Here is a 23043-nt window from a genome sequence, read left to right on the forward strand (position 1 = left end):
TCATAAATAAAATAATACATGACTTAGCATTACCTCATAATTAAAATAAGTATAAGTAAAAAATAAGTAAAAATGCTTGTTGGCCTTATTTACTACTTGAACACATTAACGGAGTTTAAAGAAATACGATACGTTTGTCTTTCCTTTGATGCACAAAGTGAAGTGCGATGGCATTTGTGAGGCACAATGTACACACTCACGCAGACAGCTGGTGAAGAATCAGCCACACACCCACAATATGGACTGAGTCATAGAAACACAGGACCCAGAGGCCATTTTCACTTCTGCGTTTGTTTCTTCTCTGTCTTATCATGTTCAACAACTTGGACACAACTCCACTAACTGTCACTTCTATCAAGCCTGAGCCTAATCAGCTGCTGCTCCTATGATGAGATAACAAACTACTTAAAAATGATGACACATTCTTCGCGGATTTTCTTGATATATTTTACTGGTGTCCTTCAACAGCTGTTCTAATTCAGTACTTGAAACTTCACTTAATTTGCTTATTAGAATTTCTGCCTTGAACACAGTCCCAGGTTAAGACCTAATGAAAACAAGCTTCCCAAACAGAGCCTCCTTGTATTGGACCTAAACCAGAAAGTAAAAGCTGAATGCAAATGTAAGGCTTTTAGATTGGAGTGGCATCAGAGAAAAATCAATGGAGGTCATTTGAATTCAAACTAAGGCACCTTCATGACTGAAAAGTTTAGGGTGGGCCTATGCAATCTTTGGCGAAATGTTCCATTAAAAAAAAAAAAAAAAAAAAAAGACTATGAAGAGATGCAAATCCATCAAAAATAATCATAAAGTCCTGCACAGTAATCACAAGGAGATGAAATATCAAGATAGGGAGGAGAATTGACTGCCACTTGTTTCATAATCATTCTATGGACCAATAAACCTGCCCATTTCTGCCCTTCGGCCAATGAAGACAGGAAATAACCCTAAACTACTGTAATGTAGACAGTGAATATGCTGAGGAAAATTCCAAAAATTGCTGTAATAAACACTTGATGACACTTCATCAGAGTATGAGGTTGTATTTTATGATCAATACACACACATAGATGGCAACAATAACAACATCAAAGGCATCCACTTTTACTTCAAACTTTTTTATTACAAAATATAAATGGCAAAAAGCTTTGTTTTTTTTTCATTTGCTAAAACAAAGAGACTGGTGTCAGACATGAATGTTACAGTAAAATTAAGCATTTTTTTTCCTTTTTCTTTTTCTTTTTTGTAGGTTACCATGCTACAGTAGATACAGTACAGGTGATAGTGCTCCCGCTCAAAGAAAAATGACAGAAAGGGGGGAAATTAATGTAAAAGGTAATAGCCATCTGTCTATTGAGCTTGATCAAGAGACAAAGTGATGATATACAAGCGAGTTGGGCCGACAGAAAAAAGTTTGAAAATTTGTCCTCTGGTTCTCAACAGTGACAGAAATTTAACTTTGGGCAAGCAGATACAATTTCTACAACTCTGTACAAACATGTAGTTTGCTTAAACTAATCTAAATGAATCTGAATGTGCATTTGTATTACTTTATACTTAACTAAATATTAATAAATACATATTTTTAACATTTGTGGCTGCTGGCAAACATAAACTCTTTCTTTTAATCTGTCACATCTACAGCATTCAAAGGTCAAACTAAAGCACTTCTCAGTGGGTTCATAGATTTCCAGGTCAGCTTAGTCTTTCTGAAAACATTAAGCTTACAACACATACACACAAACTGCTTAAACAACTTATTTTAGACATAAATTCATAAAGAAGTGTTGATTTCCAAGTCAAACCACATCCATTACTTCAAAGAGTGAAAACGACTTGATATCCAAGGGTTTTCCCTTTTTGCCACGAGTCCACCACAAGTCCAGAGATTAAGAGGATTGTGTGTGTTTGAGATGAGCGGGGTTCTGAGAGGTCCTTTTCCATATCTTCCAACAATGTCTTTAAATAACATTTAAAACATTTTACATTTTAATGACAGCTGCTGTGATGCGTAAAATGGCACCAAATGTGCGTAAAATGATGTGGAGAGGAAGGCAGGCGCACGAACAGAAACTAATGTCAGAGGTCTGGAATATTGATACAGCTTCTGGGCTCTGTTAAGGAGGCATTTTCAAAAAGAAGCAGAGATTTACTTCCCCACCTCGTCGAGCACTTTGCGGTTGAGCTGAGCCTGCTCTCTCTGGCTCTCCATCTTGGCCATTTGGATCATATTCCTCAGCAGGTGGAAGGTCAGGTCGATGGAGAGCGGCGGCTCTTCGCTGCGTTTCAGCAGCTGCGCCGCGGTCCTCATAGCCGCTTCCTCCGCCTCCTCGCTGTCTTCTTCTGGCGGGAGCAGGTGGAGACGATCCGGGTTCCTCCTCTGGAGAATCCTCATGATGTTTTCGCCCAGTAGATCGGAGGCGGCGTTGTCCCCGGCGGCAGCCGCTCTGAGGAGCACCTCGTCCAGTTGCTGCGTTTGAAGGCGACCGCTGCCATTCATCCAGCCAGGGAAGGTGCGCGGTCTGCCGGCGGCTGGACGGAGGTGTGATGACAGGAGGACCGAGGAGAGCAGCAGGAGAAGGGAGACTGGCTTCATGTCCTGCAAGAAAATGAAACATTTAAGATGACATTCAGGTTTAAAAGTACGTTTCATAGTGTATCTTGGAAATGTTGTGTTTTATTTACATTCTCTCTGAGCTAAGCGTGACATTCATACACTTTTAAAACTTTAAAGTTTGGTTTGGGTCGTGATTCGGCAGATGTAAAGTCTCATGTTCGCTCCAAAGGCAAAATAAATGTTATCTGTCAATCTGATGGAAAACCTAAATCTTCTAGAACATTTACTTGAACTGGAATTAAAATTACAAAAGAATATTTAATGGCAACATTTTCTTTTGTAGCAAAAGATTGTTCAAGCTAAAGCGCATAAGATGACGAGCACCTCACTGCGCGGTTATTAAAAAGTTTAAATGATGAACAAAACTTTAGACTGAATGAAAGAACTACTGTTCTTACTTTACTGTCTCCAGATGCTGCAGCTGGACTTTGCGGTCGGCCGGTGAGATTCAGCAGAGTCTGAAAAGTCCCTGTGAGCGGAGACTAGAGGGGACCGGAGGGTTTTATACGTCCTGCCCGCTCCTTTGACGTCAATGTGAGCACAGATAGCGCATTGGAAACCGGACAACTATCGAGACGCAAAGCACAGAAGTCCCGAGGGACAGCTGGGGAAGCTGTGATGGACGGCGAATAAAGGACGTGATTTTTTTTTTTACAGCTTCATTTCTTTTTCATCCTTGGTGGGTCATCAAGTTTGATGAGGTAAACTCACAGGGGTACAGGAGGAAGGTGCCAATAGGTGTGGGATTTCTGGGGCGATTCAGGAACCTGCCCAACTTTTTATTCTTATATTATCAGAATTATTTTGTTGTGCGTGATTATGTTTTTTCTTTGCAACCCGCACTGCCTTAAATTCTCTCTTAAATATGAATAATCTGAATAATAATAATATGAATCAAAATCTGTGAAGAGCCTGTCTCCCTGCACTGCATTGCTAAAGGGCTATTTCACTTTCAGAAGTTCAAATGAAAGAATTAGAGGTGAATTAGAGGCAGAAACTAAGCGCTGAAGTGATGCAAGAAGATGTAAAAGACAATAAATCAGCATTAATTCAGCTCACATTCACCTGCCTGAAGTTAAAACTTTATTTTTCACCAGGCTGTGCTCTAAAGCAAAGTATTGCTTTGGCCAAATGAGACAAAGAAATGACTTTTAAAGATTAAATAGAAGCTGTGAACATGAAAAACGTCTTTAAACTGCAGGCATGTCATGTGCCTGCCTGCTTCAAGTCCTCCACCATAATCCCTGTCCCCAAGAAACCTAGGATCACTGGACTAAATGACTACAGACCCGTGGCTCTGACATCTGTGGTCATGAAGTCTTTTGAGCGCCTAGTTCTCTCCCATCTCAGGACCCTCACGGCCCCCCTCCTGGACCCCCTGCAGTTTGCATATAGAGCCAACAGGTCTGTAGACGACGCCATCAACATGGCCCTACACTTCATCCTGCAGCATCTGGACTCCCCAGGAACCTACGCCAGGATCCTGTTTGTGGACTTCAGCTCTGCCTTCAACACCATCCTTCCAGACCATCTCCGAGACAAGCTTTCCCAGATGAATGTGCCTGATCCCATCTGCCGGTGGATCACTGACTTCCTGACGGACAGGAAGCAGCATGTGAGGCTGGGAAAGAATGTCTCGGACTCCCGGACCATCAGCACCGGCTCCCCTCAGGGCTGTGTTCTTTCTCCTCTGCTCTTCTCCCTGTACACCAACTGCTGCACCTCCACCCACCAGTCTGTCAAGCTAATCAAGTTTGCAGATGACACCACCGTTATTGGACTCATCTTGGACGGGGACGAGTCTGCCTACAGGAGAGAGGTTGAACGTCTGGTGTCCTGGTGCAGCCACAACAACCTGGTGCTGAATGCCCAGAAGACAGTGGAGATTATTGTGGACTTCAGGAAGCACACAGCTCCACTCCCCCCCATCATCCTGACTGACACCCCCATCACCTCTGTGGACTCATTCCGCTTCCTGGGTACCACCATCACCCAGGACCTGAAGTGGGAGCCCACCATCACCTCCGTCATCAAGAAAGCCCAGCAGAGGATGTACTTCCTGAGGCAGCTGAAGAAATTCAACCTGCCAACACGGACGATGATGCAGTTCTACACTGCAATCATCGAGTCCATCCTCACCTCCTCCATCACCGTGTGGTACGCTGGAGCCACTATCAGGGACAAACAGAGACTGCAGCGTGTTGTGCGCTCTGCTGAGAAGGTGATTGGCTGCAGACTCCCATCTCTGCAGGACCTGTACACCTCCAGGACATTGCGGCGTGCAGCTCGGATCTCAGCTGACCCTTCTCACCCTGGACACAGTCTGTTTGACCTGCTCCCCTCAGGCAGGAGGCTCCGGTCCATTCGCACCAGAACCTCTCGCCATAAGAACAGTTTCTTCCCCTCTGCTGTTGGACACATGAACAATAACCATATGACTGTCCCCACCACTAACACATGACCCTACGCTGTGTCACTGCATCATTTCATGTTTGGCACTGATCACCACCTGCACTCATGTATATATCTTTCCACGTAGCACTTTTAATTCTTATCCCTACTTTTATTTTTTTCCATGTCTATTTAAGTGCTATTTATGACACTATGTTTGCACTGAAGCACCGCAGCAATTTCCTAATGTTGTAAACCTGCTCAACATTTGGCAATAAACCCCATTCTGATTCTGATTCTGATTCTAAAGTCGGACTGAATGGGTGAGGGAGCTGTCTATGGTGCTGAACCTTCACGGGATTATTAGTAAAAGCTCACTTTTTATACCAGTCAAACCAGAATATAAAGAAATCCATAGTACATGTTATTTACTCTGAGTGAGTCACAGAGCTGCATAGTTAAATATTATGAATCACGTAAATAGGGGACAAAAGTAAATAAGGCCAAACACAAGTTTACATCCTCAAGTTCAACTTTTCCTTTTACAGACCTGAAACATTTCCCAGACTCACACTTAGCTATTCTTAATACACTGCACATTACATAAAGGTGGTCTGGCATAATCACAACAAAGTTTTCTTCTTTTAAAACACTTCAAATACTTGGGGTTGTTAGCTCTGTGTGCACTTGCTGTTCCCTTCTTTTTTAAAGAGGGAGATTATTTTTAAAGGAGCAGCAATTGTATTTCCTGTATTTGCATTTCCTCTGATTCATTAAACAACTCAGTTGTTTGACTCAATTCACTGTGAGCTAAACAAACCGACTTCTATGGTGTTAAATCATGATAGTAGATGAAATTAAAGAAGAAACTTAAAGAAGTCTAGTTTCTTTTCTTTCTAATCTCCTTAGATTACCTATAACATACACAGACAGAGATGAAATGTACTCCCTAAATGTTATCTTTGGGTTCTACAAATTTAGACAATAAGTTATAATATGGGAATCAAAAGAGCATTTTTGTGCTTTGACACACAACAATGCCTGCTAGCAACAGCCTGTAGAACAGTTTGATAAAGAAAATTTGTAAATATCATCTTTCATATGAAACTGTTGCTGTTTTCACTTTTTCTTCAGGACAAACATGAAAATGAGGAGAAAACGACTTCTTTCAAACACTTTGAGGTCACAAATTATGTAAATCCACACAAATTATGAGCCAACATCAGTAACTTCAAATTACAGATCAGATCTCATTTTGATCACAGATGTCAGCCCCATCACACACTGTTTTCAGGTTGCGCTGCTAAAAAGCCTACACACTGTATCTTCGTTTAATTACTGGGCCTTAATTCTCAAACACAGCGAGCCTGGGAGATGAATTAAAAAAATGAAATCCAGCTTTCTGGGGAGAGGCTCATTTCCCTCAGGCAGGCGGTGGGGATATTTGGCAGATTTTCAATCGATTCGTCAGACGTTTTCCGCTTGTTTTTCCCTGATATGGACCATGAGTGTGTGCGTTTGTGTGTGTGTGGGGGGGGGAACAAAAAAAAGAAAATTTGTGCAGTTAATTTGGTTGGCAGCCCAGCTCAGCAGCCTCCACATCTCCCTCCAAACAAACAACCCCCACCCCATCCAAAGCAAAGTTAGCGAGGTCAAACACACCACAGACTCATAAACTCAACTCGTGTAAAACTTTATTAGCTCTTACACCAGACGTGACCTTTAATTATCAAAAATGTGCCCATTATGGATAAAGCGATTCTTCATATCCTGAAAAAGGGGAACGCAGCACTGACATGATCCTGGGTTATGTTGCGGATTAGTGGTGACTCTTCAGCAGCTACAGAACAAATGTGACGCTGACTGTTAAAGGAACAGTTTGACGTCTGAGTAAATATGACTGTCCTCGCACAGAGAAGACTGATCTCACTCGTGCTTTTATGACACGTTATGTTAGTGTTGCATTAATGTATTTGCACTTGCATAGCAGTTTTCTCTCCTTACTGAACACTCAGAATGCTTTAGACTAGAGGAAACAAACTCCCGTTTATACAATGGTTTATTCTGTTCACTTTATTTTAAATGCTTTCTTGGGGTGAGGCAGCAGCAGTGTGAACCACTGGACCACAGTGATAACCAACCCAATAAAAGACTGGAAACAGGAGTAAACAGCTGCCTTGCTAACAACCACGATTTTAAAGCAAGTATGTAAATCTGAGTATAAATGTCTGACAACAACTGTCCAGTTGACCGTTTTCTGTTTCCAGCCTTTAAAATAGGATAAGCTTGGTGGTTGCAGACACCAGAGACGTATTGAGCTTGTATCATTCAACTCTCTGCAAACTATTCCTTTACCATTATGTTAAATAAGATAAGGAACAAGGCTCTTTCTTTACATAGCCATGATGTTAGATTAGGTACTTTAACCACAGGAACCTCGACCAACAAAATAAACTCAAAGCAGATAAGAGTTGGTGTAATCTGAGTGAAGACAAACTGTGGCATCTTGTCCATTTATATCAGCTTTTTCCTGAGATCTGTCAAATGTAGAAGAAAAGTAGAGACAGCTGACACAACCTCACCTGCTTGCAAACTTCACAGAGGAAAGGAGACAGTCTGAAGATGTCAAATCTGCTGCAACACTTCTCGAATGTAGAAAAACGTCACTACTCTGATTTTTTTTTAAAAGAAAGAAAAAGGCCCCAAGCCAAATGAATTTAATCCAGTAATGCAGCTTTGTAAATGCTGCAGGAGGTTTGACCTCTTCGTCTGTCAAATTAGGGGGAAATGAAGTAAAAGATGAGGCAGGTTTAGACAAAGCAAAAAAAACACAACTATGTAAACTAAAATCACATTATTAGAAACTCTGGAATGCACTTAAAATATCTGACTAGAAGTCCATTATAGAAAAAAACCAACACATTACAAAAACAATGATGTCAATACACTAAAGAGATTAGAAAAGTTTCCTTTGTGAGCAATAGGTGTTAATGTATGAGTGTGTATGTGTGGATACACTGCAGCACCACCGCCAAATCCCATTTCCATAAATAAGAAACTTTCACAGACATTTCTGCAAATGCAAGTTTGACTTTCAAGTGTGAATTTGTCACTCGGAGTAGACGAGCCGTTTCTCCCGACCTTTACGCGTGACTCAGTCACAGCTTTACACATTGGAAATACCAGCAGACTAAGTAGCCTAAAGTAAGTTACGCCCATGTCACACACACTACGAATGAGTGCAAAGTAATCATCAGCGAGAACGACACAGGCTGGACTTGTGAGCGTCCTTCACATCTTATTGGCCTTCCAGGTCAGGTAGGAGTTCCAAGCAACAGCAACGACCTGGACGACAGCCAGCCTGCAAGGAGGACGAAATCTGATGTGTCTGGTTTGGATGCAAGTCGGAGAGTTTCATAAAGACGGAAATAAAGGCTTTCTGAGACAATTAAAGTTGGTTTCATGTGACATTTTCACAAGTGAAACAAATGATGTCTTATTTAGACGCAGAAGTAGTAAAACTACAACTTCAAAACATGTTTTCAGGTTTAAAATAATCCACTAAGATCAGACAGAGTATGTATCCTAAAAGTGCAGAAATGACTGTGTTAAAGCAGTCGAAATGTAAAAATAAAACCCTTAAGATTTGACTCTGTACACAAGCTTCTTCTGCTCTCACTAACCTTCAAATATGATCAGAGCTCACTGCCTGCATGCTAATGAAGCCATCAAACTCTCACCTGTGGTGCAGAGGGATGAAGTAGAAGTTGGCAATCTGGACTGGAGGCCAAAGCTGAAACAACCAGGAAACATTCAACTGATCAGCGAAACATATTCTGAAGAGATAAAAAGAGAGATTACACTGAACACTTACATAGTAATTAGAGATCAGGGCATCTGTGTAGTCCTGTGAACACAGAAAGAGAAATATTATCATGTCGGTACCATCTGAAATTACTTTAATGAAAAACATTCATGCTAAACTCAATTTATTACGAAAACAATAGAAAGGAAATGGTTATTTTGCTGCTTTCTTTTTCAGGTTCTCGTATCGTCTTCTGTTATAATCAGAGCATCACGCTCCTCTCCACTCCTCTAAAACCCCAAATAAACAAACATGGTCCTGACAAAAGTTCAACATGAGGTTTCAAATGTGAAGTTATTGTGTTAAATTAAGCAACTCTAAAACATAATTTACTATCCAAGAAAGAAGAACTATTTCTTTATTAGCTAGCTCTTCATGTGGAAATCAGAGGACGTCCAGAAGAAATGTGACACTGTCCCGTGAGCCTGTAAGAGAAACTCTGTTACAGATTCTAAACATACTTTCTTTTAATAAAAAGTAAACTAACTCAACATCAAAACAATCCCATTAAAGATGTGATTTGGTCCACAGTTAGCAGCACAGATTGTTTTACATAATTGAACAAAGATCTGTTTGTTTCTTTGTTCCTTCATCAAGCTCCTGTTCATGGATGAATATTTTATTTCACATTCACTGCCACAGATCCAAGCTTCTGGCCCCTGAGATCATCAGTTAGATCGTGGATGAACGAGTGTCAGAAGACTTCCTGTCCACCTACCACTGCAGACACTGAGAGTACATTAATTCATGAAAGCTGCACTCCTCTCCCTCAGCCTACTAAAAAAAAAAGACAAAAATCTTAAGAGGAAACTTTTAGTTGTATTTAAAAGACAGAAGTAAAGTGTTTCTCCACTCAAACATGACGGACAAACTCGTGACCTCCTGCTTAGGTACGAGGTTCAGCCCTGCAGCGTTTTCCATCAGAACAGTTGAAGCTGCCGGTGGGGGAGGAAGTGAGGAATGCTGATGTGCTCAAACTACAGCTGGTGAGTAGTTTCTGTCCAAACGGAAGGTAAACTGTATGCATGAACACCTTCATCAGCCACACATAAACACACTTTATTTCACTCATTTTGTTAAAACAAGAAAAATGTATTTACATTGTTACAATAAGTAAATAAATATGACGTGTTAATATATTGCTATATTGAAACTTCAGAGTAAAGGTTATTTAACATAGTTTCCTTCTGCAGTGAAACAAAGAGCTTCACTTATTTATTTGACACAACATTTATCCACCTGTGTCTGCAAGTCGATTACAGGCTGTGCTGTCAGCACGCTGTCTGATCTATGAAATAAAGCATGCTGCCCTCCTCCACCATCGCCATTCATTGAAGTTAATCTGAAATTTATACAAGTTAAAGTTGGATTCTTAAAAGCTGCGTGCAAGCGTTCATGTAGCCACTGCAGCATATTTACAGGTAGGCCCACATTTTTTTGGACACTGACACAATTGGCTGTAACTCCTCTATATTTAATCAAATGTCTGCTTTTAAAGCCCTCATTCATCAGATAACCCTAAATTCAATATACTCTAAAACCCTGACAATACTTTTACAGACCTAACTGGATATTACAGACGATTTGTGTCTGAAGTCTGCGTGTATTGTCTTAAAGCCCTTTGAATCATTGCTCTGACGTTAATGTGACAAAAATGATGCTGACAATATACCTAAACTTGCACATACCATTTAAAGAAAAAAGAAAAGGCTTCTTTTATTTGTTCCCTTATTTGACGTGGTAGAGCTCAGCAAAAAGATTATGAATTATACTTAAAGAAATGTTTTGGCGTGAGTGCGTCGTGTAGTTTAATCATGTTGTTATGCTGGCGATGCAACCTGAAGGTAGAAATCAGGTGTTTGTTCTTAATAAGCAACTTTCTCTCTCAAACACACGATATTACAAAACACACACACCGAGAAAAAAACCCAACCTGTCTACTTAAAGGTCACCCTGACATCTCCTGGCATATAAAACCAACAAGCCAATGTTCCAGCTATAATATTTTTCTGCCTTTTTTCCAGGGTGAAAACAGTGTTTTAATTACGGTCAAACAAGCTAGTTTGCCACCTGGGGTGAAATTACGTCAATGTCTTTACCCATACATGACGGGACCTTTCTTACCTCTTCTAGGAGCTTTGTAGGATGCAATAAATATGAAGTTTTGTTGTAAAACTTTAGTGAAATACTAAACCCCAAATTCAGCTAAATTATTCATTAAAAATGATCTAATAAGATTGTCTAAACATTCAAGTTTTAGGATCCAGGTCTTCTCAGGGCAGCACGTGGAAGCTAGATTTGTGTTTGCACTTTGCACACTGTACTGTATATGCAACATCTAACACAGGTCACACTTTTCTGCTCTTCCTGTCTTTACACTGTGCAGAACATTATGAATGTTCAGACTCTGATCAGTTACACAGCACAGCATGTGGTCTGACCCTGACATCGTGGAGTTGATCTTGGAAGAGAATGACGGCAAACGGAACAACATGCTTCAAAACCCCAACCTGCCAAGTGCCTCGAAAAACTGTGCAGTGATAAAGTTGTGATGTTTGAAAAACAGAGCCTCACACTTCTCACCTGTTTTTCTCACTTTTTCTCCAGCGTACTGTGTTTTATTTTTGAGTAATGACCAAGACTCTGACCAAACAGTTGCAGGTAAAAAGCAGAACAGGTAAACAAGAGAGGCAAAGCTGCGACTGGAACTCTGTCCAGATTTATCAATCACAGCGGCTGTTTGGTCAGAGGCTCCATTCATTTTCATCTCACATTTCCTCAGTGCCAGACCCCGTTGTAACGAGCGCATTTGTCATTTATTTTCTGTCCTTTGTGACATTTACCGGGTTGGCCTTTCAGGTCTGCGCCTCTCCTTTTGTAAATAATTGATGGTGATCAGCAGCATGTTGGGAAAGCAAGGCGGCGACGGGCGTTTGAGCAGCTGGCACAAGATGACAGTTAGCTCTGACCTGGCATACAAACACACACTCGCACACGTATATATGAAGGTATGAGTCACACTGGTTATTTCCACACTCCCTCCCTCCCTCTCTCTCTCGCCTCTTCCTCCATCACAGGAAATAGTTTCCAATAATAATGAGAGGTGAGTGTTGGAGGTCAGATGAAAACCAAACTTCCTGTCTGTGTACTGTCGTTTACCTGAGCTGTGTGCGTGCAGGAAGCTTACTGCTCTCTGACCAGTTTGTTCGTCTCAGGTTTAGTTTTAGTGCTTAAAAAGGTCAAATTCATGCCACACAATGACGACTGTAAAACTCTACACACGAAGAACAAAGAAAGGAGGGTTCGACGAAGACTTTGCATCTGAAATCTGAATCATAGATTCTTTTTTCTATGTATTTAAATGCAATTTTAGGGTAACACAAAGTAATTTATCTGTGCAATTCAAACTGATACCTTTCAGGCTTTGGATAAACCTGTTTTTACGTGACGATGTAACATTTATAAATAAAAAATGAGCTGAAGACACATCAGGTCAAACTCTAACCTTTTACCTCAAGTGGAGTTTTTCAAATTGATCAACGTCACCTGGAAGATTTTCCACATCACTACAATACTGATGGACTCATTCAACACAGGGTTAAAGGTGACCATTAAAAATGGTCAGAAAAATGTCAAGCAACTGTACCAACCCCCAGTTTATTGCCCTAACTGCTACCAAGCTTCTTTTTGAGGCTCATTAACGCCCTTTTTCAGACTTACACTTCACAAGGGTCAAAGGGTGAGAGACACATGACACAGAGTTATTTCTAGTGTTTTGCATGTTATTTCCCATTTTACACTGGATTGTTTTTCCGCTGGGTAATGATGTTGGGAATGTCAGGGTACTGAAATAAAACTCACTCACCCTCCTGAGCTTGGTGACGTTCTCCTCGACTGTCAGTCCATTCAGCGCGCCAGAGATGCAGAGGAAGGCTCCCAGAAAGCACGGCGCAAAACACAGCTGTAAGGAAACAAACCAAAAAAACAAGAAGAAGAATCATAAGTTAATCATAAGTGTAACTGCTGTGGCCTAAATCAGCAGATTTCAGGTCAGTTTTATTTAAAAAGCTCCCCTCTGGCAGTGTGACATCAACCTAAACTGAGCAGTAAACGTGCAACCTAAAAACAGAACATGACTTTTGATTATGAGAAATTGGGTGATAAATATCTAATTAATCTACTTGTGACAAAACATTTTCCTGCAGCACATCCGGAAAAGGAAGTCTTTAAAGAAACATCATGGAGGATGAAATCTTTCCTTCGCTGTCATTCTTCTTTTTGTCTTACTTTCTTGATGTTTCATTTCCTTCGATTGGATTTTTTTTCCGAGGATCTTGGGATGCTTAGCTGCTACTCCATAGAAGCTGATGGAGTCCAGAAACAAAGTAACAAACTGAGTCTATAACTAAGTAATAAAATACATACCAGTGATAATCTAAGAAATCTGAAAGACTGAGGTTAAACTGTTCCTAGTATGAATCTTACATGAACAGTCACTCGACGCTACAGCTGCATCACCTTAAATCTTTCAAGTGCTGCTGTTTGTTATGCACACTGAGGTGAAGTGAGCAGCGCTGACAGTGCGACTGGATCACTATTCAAGCGTGCAAGTGAACCCTTTGCTCCAGTAAATATTTTATTCAGTAACAAGCAGATACTGCTTTTTTTTTTTTTTTTTTAACATTGTGCTCTGCTGCAGTTTCACTGAAACACAGCAGGGGGCAGCATGAAGCTACCAAAAATGACTCGTTTTCAGACATTTACAGAAAAGTTGCATTCCAAGTTTATGCTATATAATTTTATTGATATGTTTGTGTTCCTTAATCTAAAGTTAATGATTCATTCAGAAAGCATGAGGTACAGATTATAGTTATGTGCAACTAGTTGACTGAACATTTAAACGTTGCAGCTTTTGCTACTCAATGCCAAAAATGATAGTCAGTTATATTCAGCAATATTCTTATTTTATTAAATTACGACAGGAATTCCTGGTTCAAAGTTGTTCTACCACCATCGGCCACTCCCTGGGGCTGAACCCTGTTTCCTCTCTTTCTATGAATGAAGCAGTAAATAAACAGAGGCTTAAACTAAAAAGATGACAGCTGTTCTGCAGCACTTATAAATCAATCAATGCAAACTAACTGTATATCAAGCTTTGTCAGAATAAACTGGAATATAACTAAGCAACCGAAGTCAGATGTAGTCAAACTGCACCTGCAACTCTTAACTAATCTGACATCACATGTGTTTGAAACATTATACAAAGTAAACAACATTTCAAGTATGTTCTGCTTTAGATAGTTTCTTAGGTTTTTCTATCAATTAGGCTATTAAATCTTTTTTTTGGCTGTCTCATTTAAACAACTAAATGAGCAACTACAAAATACCAGTGCTACCACTCAGCACCCTAGTAGATACACCTAAGGTATTAATTTGAAAATCCTCTGTGACTTCCTTCTTGAGTTATCGCATTCACAAACGTGGGTGTCCGCACCGCCCGCTCACCCTGTAGATGACAATGATACCCCACCAACCTACAGCTGAGGGGCAAAAACTGGAGCTCTGTTGCATAACTCAGCCTCTCCACTCAAAAGCTTCACAAAAAGGGAAAACAGTCTGCTAACAAGAGTTTCCTCCCATCAGGACAACAAAGACTCATCTGTCAGTCAAAACGATCTCAGCAGTCAGGCTTCATCCACTCTGTTTGCCACAACTAACAAGCTCAGTGCGAGTGGCAAATACACACTTACACACAGAGAGCTGTTTTTATTGCTGAGCTGGTGTTCGGTTTGCTTTGCTGAGAAGAAGAAGAGGAAGAAGAGGAAGAAGAAGAAGACGACCATTAAGGGTCCTTAAGATGCTCATCTCACCTGGTCGACCAGCATTTTCTTCATGGCAGCGCTTTTGGTTCCTCCAACAACCAGTCGGTCCAAAACCTTGTACCAGCTGCCGATGACAGGGCCCTTTATTGCAACAGAAATAAAATTACTCTTGAAATCCCCCACTTAATTCTCTTCTAATATCTTTAACTGCAATGGAAGCAGAAGACCGATGATGGATTTCATGAAAAATAAAAACATCAAATCTTTGCTTTTTGGTTTGTGCATTAAATACTCAGCCATTTATTCACAATGAACTCACAAAATGAACCAAAGTTAACAACTTGCTATGTGAACTATACAAACCTTTGTGTCTAATTGCAATTTTCTGTAAATGTGTGTCCTTCACAAATCAACACAGGTCCACAAGAGAGAAACTGACACTGACATGGAGTTTGTTCAAAATCAGTCAAAATTTAACAATATTTCTACAAGGTGCAATCACAAAGTTCTAAATTGCTGCTGATAAAATTAAAAAACATGACCTGGCTTAGATTTGGGTTCTCTCCTCAGACTGCTGACAGCTCAGCTGCTGTTTTCAGATCACTCCTCCTCAAAGTCACATTGTTGTGTCCATAAAACTACAGAGTACTTCTTGAAATCAAATTCTCCAGCTTTTATAACACCACTGTGGGCTGTGATCCTCGTTGGCCAGATCAAGGAAAGTATTTATTAACAAACCCATCATACTTGCTAGTTTTGGCCCACTGCAACTCCTTCCTGTTCCCAAAATAAAAGTTACAAAGATGGACTGACATAGTGGGGAACCAAGGAAAGTATAAGACTCCAGCTGAACACCAAACAAAAAACAGATGTCCAGAGGTGCAAAAAAAGATGATGTTGAAGATGAGACTGGCTAAAAATCAAGTATTTTTTGTTTGTTTGGGGGTTTTTTTATGTGCCGAGTCCTGTAACTCTGTGTTTGCATCTTGCAGAAGATGCACAAGTAACAACAGAACAGGGAATTCTTCTCCACTACCAAAAAATACAAAACTTAGGCCATAAAGGTACAAAAATGTTTTATCAAATTTTTACATTAAAAGTTTTACATTTTAAATTAATGTCCAATTTTAAAAACATTTTCCAAAAGAACTCAGCAGCTTTCTGTCAAGAGCTTCCCTCCTTAAACGGAAGCACGAGCAGGCTGGCTGAAAATAAACCGAATTCAACCAACAAATGGATGCATTATTTATGTGAAGGAGAACGATACATGATGCATGAATATAGGTGCCAATAAACATGTGTCTCAAGTCCTGTGTGTGCTGAATAGCCACCCTCCAGACAAGACTAAATATCTATACATCTTGCGTGTATATTTTTGTACGATGGAGGAGCTTCAGATAATTACGGAAACATAAATAAACTTTGCCTTCGTCACAGCGACGTCAGAAAGAAATGAGCTACTTGGAGGGCGAATTGTGCAGCTGTCACAGTTAGTGAAATACTGATGAATTAAACATACAAAGACGTGAATGAGTGGTATACAACAAGTAACACAGATCAGACAAGTACATCATGAACACACACACTTAAAGTCATTAATTACAGATGCACAAACAAGCAGGAATCTTTTTTTTTTTCCATGAACACAATAATTTTGCTTTATATTAACTTCCTCAATTTAAACAATTAACCAGACAGTAAAAACCTGTGGCAACATTTCTTCTTCCAGGGAGCCACACTGACATGGATCGAATCAACGAAAACACATCACGCAGTTTAAGTTAAACTCTAAATTTGCACAGCACAGTGTTGTACAGTGTGTTATCTGCACAGTAGAAGGCCTGCCTCTGTATGTTTAAAACTTTGTTTTAAAATGTTGACTTTGTTTTACAAAGGTGCTCATTTGGTGTCCTCTGAGGTGGCAAAATAAATCTTACAGAAAACCTTCCATATTGTAAATCCCCTACTGCATTATATCATATATAACTAGTTAGCACTATGTAGCATAACACACAATTTCGGGACACAGCATTTGGGAATGACTGCTGTGAGTAACTGTGGTTGTCTATAATAAAGAAGCATGATTCAGTGGTTGAGTTTGGGAACGTTTCTGTATGAAATGACTTGGAAGTGTCAGCATAGCGACCACAATAACAAATGTATGAATTTTCCAAATCCTTTGTTTCCCTTATCACCCCCTTTAGCAGAGGACACACTGAACCATCATTTATAAAAGAAAAGGAGATAATGCCTCCCATGATAACAAATTTTAAACACATTTGATTCTATGATGCCGTTTTTATGTCTTGGTGAGCACTAATTACTGTTTTAAATGCTTAACATAATGACCCGGGTATGCACCGACAGGCATCACAAAAATGGCTGCTGAGAGGCTAGACTTGCTTTCATATGAACTAAAATATTATTCTATTTCACCATGATTCACACAGTTTCTCTAGATCTAAAAAAAAATCAAGCATGTAACACCTTTTTAACAAAATAAAATCAAAAGTATTTAGAAAATTTTAAAAAGTAAATGAACTGAGAGTCAGAAGGATACTTACCACAAAGAAGAAACCAATACTCATCATCTTAGCCGTCCTCTGCACGTTGTGGTTAGCCAATCCTCTCCTCTCGATCAGCTGCTGGGAGATGACATCACCGACACCTACTAAAGACCCTGGAGGTCAAACAGAGTTGATACTGCATCTCAGTCCCCTGAGCACAATCTTCTACAGATATGATCCGTGCAGACATGTTACTGTTCCTGCAGTGAGAATCTGATTAGGCAGCACTCTTGTAATTACTACATAATAACCACAAATATGCCAAAAAATGTATTCAAAGAATCAACTTTACTGTTAATATTGAAAATAATGTGTTAAAATACTTTATAAGCCTTCCAAAATTAACAAAAGCTCCCAACCAAATGTGAACTACTAAAAAAATCTGCATTGTCTTAAAGAGAGATCAGCTGAAGTCAAACTCGACCTGGAAAAAAGGAAAAGTTTCTTGAGATCAAATTTTAACACAACTTGTGATAAAATGCTGCCACCCAGTGGTGAAAGTTTAAGTGACATTTTGCAGGGGGCGTTTACAAAAAGTATCTTTAAATGCAACAAAACAGTCCAAAAGTACAAACTCCCATCAGAGTTCAACTTGGCGATGGTCACGCAATGTGTCCCTCAAATAGACTCAGTTGTTTTTCTTCTCTGTAATTTATCTTATTTATACGAACAAATGAGATTTCATCACCGAGCTCTTGTCTTCATTTGTTTCACACTGTTTATTAGCAGGCATTAAAGGGTTGTCACCAACAAGCCACCATTAACTCATCATCATTGTGTTTTTACTTTGAACTTGGCACCATCCATGAATTTCCTGAGTCACTGCTAATTTTTTATTTATAAACCAATTTTAGACAAACAATCCTGCTTAACACTGCAGAGATTTCACAGAGGTCCTCTTCAAGTCTTCTGTTTGTTTCTAACAAAAATCCTTTAAAAAAAATAATAAATTGGTCCAGCAACTCATTTAAAGGCCTTAATATCTCCAGCTTGAGTCAGGACCTCAGTAAGCTCTGTGGTAAATTACTCCACTTATTAGCTTTTCACTTTATTATAGTGGGCAGCTAAAACTTCTTGGGTTTGGTACAGACGTGTCACCTCTCATCCATGAAGCTTCTTCAGTTCTAAAGAAAAATGGTGGAGAATCCTAAACATTTAAGTCCTAGTGAAAGTTGTGCCCCTTGGAGGCAGCCCCGACGGTCGTTGACCAACTACTGATTTATGCTTCAGCAGGAAATCTACACCACAGTTATGTAATCACAGTAAACCCCTCTGAACCCCTGTGCTGTAACCTGACGTGCACCTACCTGCAGATGTAACTACATGTTAGGTCGATGCTGGCTGTTCAGCTCCATTGATTAGGAATAATAATCATAGTATCAGTATAAATACAATTGTCAGCTGATTAGACGTCAGCTGGACGTAATGGAATAATAATAAGATAAACTAAATTCATGTGTCATAACATGTAGTTATAACAAAAACAATTTAAAAACAGACCAACTGCTCAGAAATTCATGATGTGTCAACACTAACCTCAAATCTTTCAATAAATTTGGGTTGGTTTTTTTTCCCTTTCTTTTTTTGTAGGAAACTGAATGCAAACTGAAATTAAAAACTTTGAAAATGCATGAAGACTGTCAATAGGGAAACTGATTTTTCTTTTTTTAAATTCCTCAGAGAGGCTCCTTTTAGCTGCTCTAGCTGCAAGGTCAAACCTCTGCCTCTATCTAGTGGCGACTAAATAGTACTGCAAACAGTACTTTAAAACTACAGCCTTCTGAAAAAAGTAAAGGGTTAATGCAACACTAACTGCTTAGGTTAGATCATTTACATCTGAAACTTGCTCCAATGTGTGAATCCACCAGAGCTCTAAAAGCCATTTTCAACGCTATGAAATCCAAAAGTGCTACACAACAGTTACAGAAATATTTTTGGTCTAATACCTGCATCATATTAAACTCATCAGCATGCTTTAGCTCTCTGTATCACGTTTTAGACATTTTGGGCAAACAGAGTTCAATTCAAATGTTTTTGTGTGTGTGTTAAATCAATATATTTATGGTTTCGTCTGGATGTTCTGATCACTTATCCTGTAAAAATATATGCAAACTTGATGTTCTCATGAGTATGTACGACTCTACAACCTTCTTGAATAGATGTACATATCATACACATATTATTGATTCTTTTTTCATTTGCTTTTATTCCTGATCACAGTACAATGACCTTTAGCCTGTGTCTATTTGTACACTAAACTGGAGCAAAGGTTTGTAAAGTCAACCAGAAGCTGAAACGGGACCCTTCATTTTATTTTAATCAACAAAGGTCAGTGTATGGTGTACCCAACTGCACCTTCTCATGTGACATCTGTCTGCAGCTTTTCTACATTTACGTTTGCGCATTCAGCGTGTAACTTATTTTTATGTGCAGTGACAAGGTTGTCCTACCCGCTGTCACTATCTGGACTGTCCAGGGGTATTTAGTCATCAAGACCTGGTAGCCTCTCCAAAGGCCTGCCATTCCTCGTCCTAGGAAGAAAGAAAAATAAAAGCTTGTTGCAAATGCAGACTTTTCTGCTCAATCACCCCGCCCGCCGGTTGTAACGTGATTCAAATCAAGTGATACCACTAACAAGTTCCGTTAAACTGTCCATTAGTGATTGCCCATTAGTGTAAACTTCGGGCTTTTTTTTAAAATTATTTCAGGGTTTTAAAACACTTAAATGTATCCAAGACCTATATCGAAGAGGTTAGCTCACTCTTTCAAATTCAGTCAAACGGCTAGCTAATCCTCTCCATTCAGTTACATCACACTTATGGTCAACTGCTGACTCAAAGTTAACATGTTATTAAAGTATTCGTGTTTCGGTAAATTTTGTCAATGCCGAATTCTAACACTGGGTCTAACATTTTCTCTCAAGCTACCGAAGTTGTTAATAGATGTCTAGTTTTACGACAGCTTAGATTAACTGTAAAATCTATTTTTTTTTATGACGTTTGGCTTGAGGCTCGGTCTCGTGCTGGCTGGCGAAGCTAACGTTGCACGGAACCTACGACTTGCACAGTGCGTCATTAGCGTCTCTAAATCACAGCACTAACTTTTAATCACTCGTTTAGCTTACGAAACCAAACTAAACTGCACTCCTAACACACTGTAGCAACTCACAGTTTAAATCAAGAATAACGAACTGCTGAGTCTTTCATCGTTTCTGTAACTTTCCGTTTAACATTATTGCAGCTGCTGTTTAACTCATCTTTACAGCTCACCGTAGTTAACTTAAAGGTCCGTAAACTAGCAAGCTGTGGATAATGTAAATAAAACTGTACACATGCCCGTCTTCCCTGAGGAAACAGGCGGAGATGCTTTCACGGCACGGAATCAGCTCCGACTTTGCAGTACTCCAACTGTACAGCACAGAAAAATATGAATACAAATTTATGTGGTATACTGTTGTTTCTATTTTAAATACACTTACTTCTTTAGGCTTAGCTCACATCAGTTATATTTTTATAGTTTAAAGAAGTTGTCAATCAAGTTGGGTCTTATTAGTCTCAAGTTTTGTATTTATTATATTGGTAATTCTTCCAGTGCAACAATTAAAAAAAAACCTGGTACACAATTAAAGGTCTTCTAAAAATTCCAATACAATAAAAAGGGGATCCAGGTAACACAGACATGTAGGCTTCCCAGTCTCAAAGATATTTCCTGAATTATTTTAGTATTTTAAGTACATGATGTTTTTATTAGTTTATATTAACTCTATATTATTGTCATTTCAGTTTAAGTGATTTTTACAGATTACTTTAGAGTTTACTTAACTTTGACTAACACAGTATTCATTACATCTGCGTAAATTGATTAGTAATCAACAATTTATTTAGCTTTGTTGCAACCGATAAGGGCAGAAGAAACCGTGATCTACTACGACCAGTGAAGACAGCATAGGAACTGTAGTCTGCGTCAGTTCCGCTGTACACAATAACATAGGCACACCCCTGCCCTCTAGAGGACAACTCCAGAATAACAACATGACAGGAAGCAAATTGCAATGATTTTTATTCTGTTCAAGTGAAGTGGCACTTACGATAAATGAAACAAAAAAGAAAGAAAAGTTATTACAATGGGACTTCTGGTTTACAAACAGGTGTAACTGGCATAAATATGACAATGGAATGGCTTACCAGGAAATCAAAATGTAAATCACTCAAGGAGAGGTCAATACTGTCCCCAGAACACATTTTTCAAGTAACGTGTTGTAATTTGCTCTAACGTGACCTTTTTTATTGACTCAGTTTGCATAAAGTCAGAAGAAATAGAGTTATTTGAGAGCACGGGGTGTCAAACATGCAGCCCGGGGGGACCAGAACCAGGTCCATTTTGGCTCATTTGATGACTTCACAAAGTGTAAAAACTGGGAGAGATCTCAGCTTCACTAGCAAGGAGTGACAACATCTGAAAAGTTAATAGTTTTAAATCTAGACAAGTTAACACTTTCGTCATTGGTAACTGAAATGACAACAGACTCTGTGAATGTGGAAAAGCTGAGGCATACTGTTGAGATTGCACTTTTGTAGGATGCAGAAAATGTAGTTTCAAAATGGATGACCAATTAGACAAGAAAATGTAAATAAATAACAAGTAACGAGGGAGTGGGGTAACTGGTGTGGTGTGCTAGGGACAGGGTGAGATAGGGGCCGATGTGGTGACCCTGAATTGGAGCAGCTGGAAGAAGAAGACAAAGACGACACATACATAATCTTACGGGCGTGGCTCACTTAAGATTATTTGTGGCCATTCGTGGGCTGTGAACTGATGTTTGACATCCCGGCTTTAGAGTTTTGCTCACAGTGGACATTTGGCACATGTGTAACAATATCCACACAGCTGCTGCTCCTGCTCCCCAAAGCCTCATCATCAACTTTACTCGCTTTTTGGTACCAGCTTCCCACTTCACCTCAACGTCGAGAAGAGCAGCCATCACAGCAAGGTGCAACATTACACGAAGCAAAACACATGAAGAGCAACGATGGCACGTATGTGGCTTTGGAAATGCAGAACTTCAGCATTTTCTTAGCTTGCTTAAAACACCAAAAATGGTGGTACCAAGAATCAGTCGCACTGTGTGGTGGAAATGAGGCCTTGTAAGGAGCAGGTACGCAGGTGAGGCTTTTAAGCATTGAAGCACCTGAAAGAGCTCAATTTAAACTGCTTTTAAATCTGTGTTTCTCAAATCAAACTGTCATTAAATAAAATGATACGGCACTGGATAAGAGCACAGAACTGAAAACATATAACATGCAAACAACATTTTCATGATGCAGTTTGAATAAACATCTGTTATGTGTTGAATGTGTGAAGAACCCTCATACAATACAATAAATAAATAAGAAAACATTTTTTAAAAATGTGTGTGGCATTTACACGTGAAATGCTACTAAGACTTAAAGCCAATCAAAATCTGGGAAATCTGAATGCAGCTCTGTTTTAAATCAAAACGTTATAGCAGCAAAGACCCCTGCTGTCATTTGGTTTAAGACGTTTTCTGTTGATGAGAATCAATAAAATCTCACAGTAACAGGGGCTTCAGGTCAAGAGCTGACAAGAAATACAGTACAAAGCATTCCCTAGTTGTGTGTTGATTCAATTAGCAGCTGAAGCTTGGCAGAAATGTTTAAAATCTCAAAATTTAAATTGCTTCAATAAAAAATAACTAACTGGGATATCCTGGCTCTCTTATTGCTGTACAAGAACCATAAAGTCAAAGACACTGAGAAAAAA

At 39.5% G+C, this 23043-nt stretch overlaps 2 protein-coding genes across 3 annotated transcripts; both read right to left on the bottom strand.

Annotated features, from left to right (window-relative positions):
• Window positions 1–1574: 1574 nt before the first annotated feature.
• ucn1 (urocortin 1) lies at window positions 1575–3479 on the bottom strand. Its single transcript, XM_085372198.1, has one exon. It carries the CDS (start codon window positions 2651–2653, stop codon window positions 2150–2152), a length of 504 nt encoding a protein of 167 aa, XP_085228324.1. The 5' UTR covers window positions 2654–3479; the 3' UTR covers window positions 1575–2149.
• Window positions 3480–5960: 2481 nt separating this feature from the next.
• On the bottom strand, window positions 5961–20610 carry mpv17 (mitochondrial inner membrane protein MPV17). Of its 2 annotated transcripts, XM_085372195.1 has the most exons (8): window positions 20519–20610; window positions 19713–19793; window positions 17260–17375; window positions 14744–14836; window positions 12739–12834; window positions 8883–8915; window positions 8749–8801; window positions 5961–8369 (listed from the first exon to the last, which is right to left on the bottom strand). In XM_085372195.1, exons 2-8 carry the CDS (start codon window positions 19783–19785, stop codon window positions 8300–8302), a joined length of 534 nt encoding a protein of 177 aa, XP_085228321.1. In that variant the 5' UTR covers window positions 19786–19793; window positions 20519–20610; the 3' UTR covers window positions 5961–8299. The 2 variants fall into 2 exon arrangements, with proteins under 2 accessions (XP_085228321.1, XP_085228320.1); XM_085372194.1 differs by lacking the exons at window positions 5961–8369; window positions 8749–8801; window positions 8883–8915 and having other exon boundaries at window positions 12232–12834.
• Window positions 20611–23043: the final 2433 nt, after the last annotated feature.

This window comes from Diplotaxodon limnothrissa, linkage group LG15 (genome assembly GCF_057381915.1).
Source record: "Diplotaxodon limnothrissa isolate DT_005_m linkage group LG15, D_limnothrissa_male_GT1.1, whole genome shotgun sequence".
Lineage (NCBI taxonomy): Eukaryota > Metazoa > Chordata > Actinopteri > Cichliformes > Cichlidae > Diplotaxodon > Diplotaxodon limnothrissa.

Excerpts from the sequence above, each read along its gene's own strand:
- ucn1 (XM_085372198.1), bottom strand. The coding sequence starts at position 2,653 with ATGAAACGTACTTTTAAACCTGAATGTCATCTTAAATGTTTCATTTTC.
- mpv17 (XM_085372194.1), bottom strand. The coding sequence starts at position 19,785 with ATGGCAGGCCTTTGGAGAGGCTACCAGGTCTTGATGACTAAATACCCC. Across the intron at positions 17,376-19,712 it reads AGTCCAGATAGTGACAGCGG|GGTCTTTAGTAGGTGTCGGT; the intron begins GTAGGACAACCT and ends TTTGACCTCCAG. Across the intron at positions 14,837-17,259 it reads GTATTGGTTTCTTCTTTGTG|GGCCCTGTCATCGGCAGCTG; the intron begins GTAAGTATCCTT and ends GTTGCAATAAAG.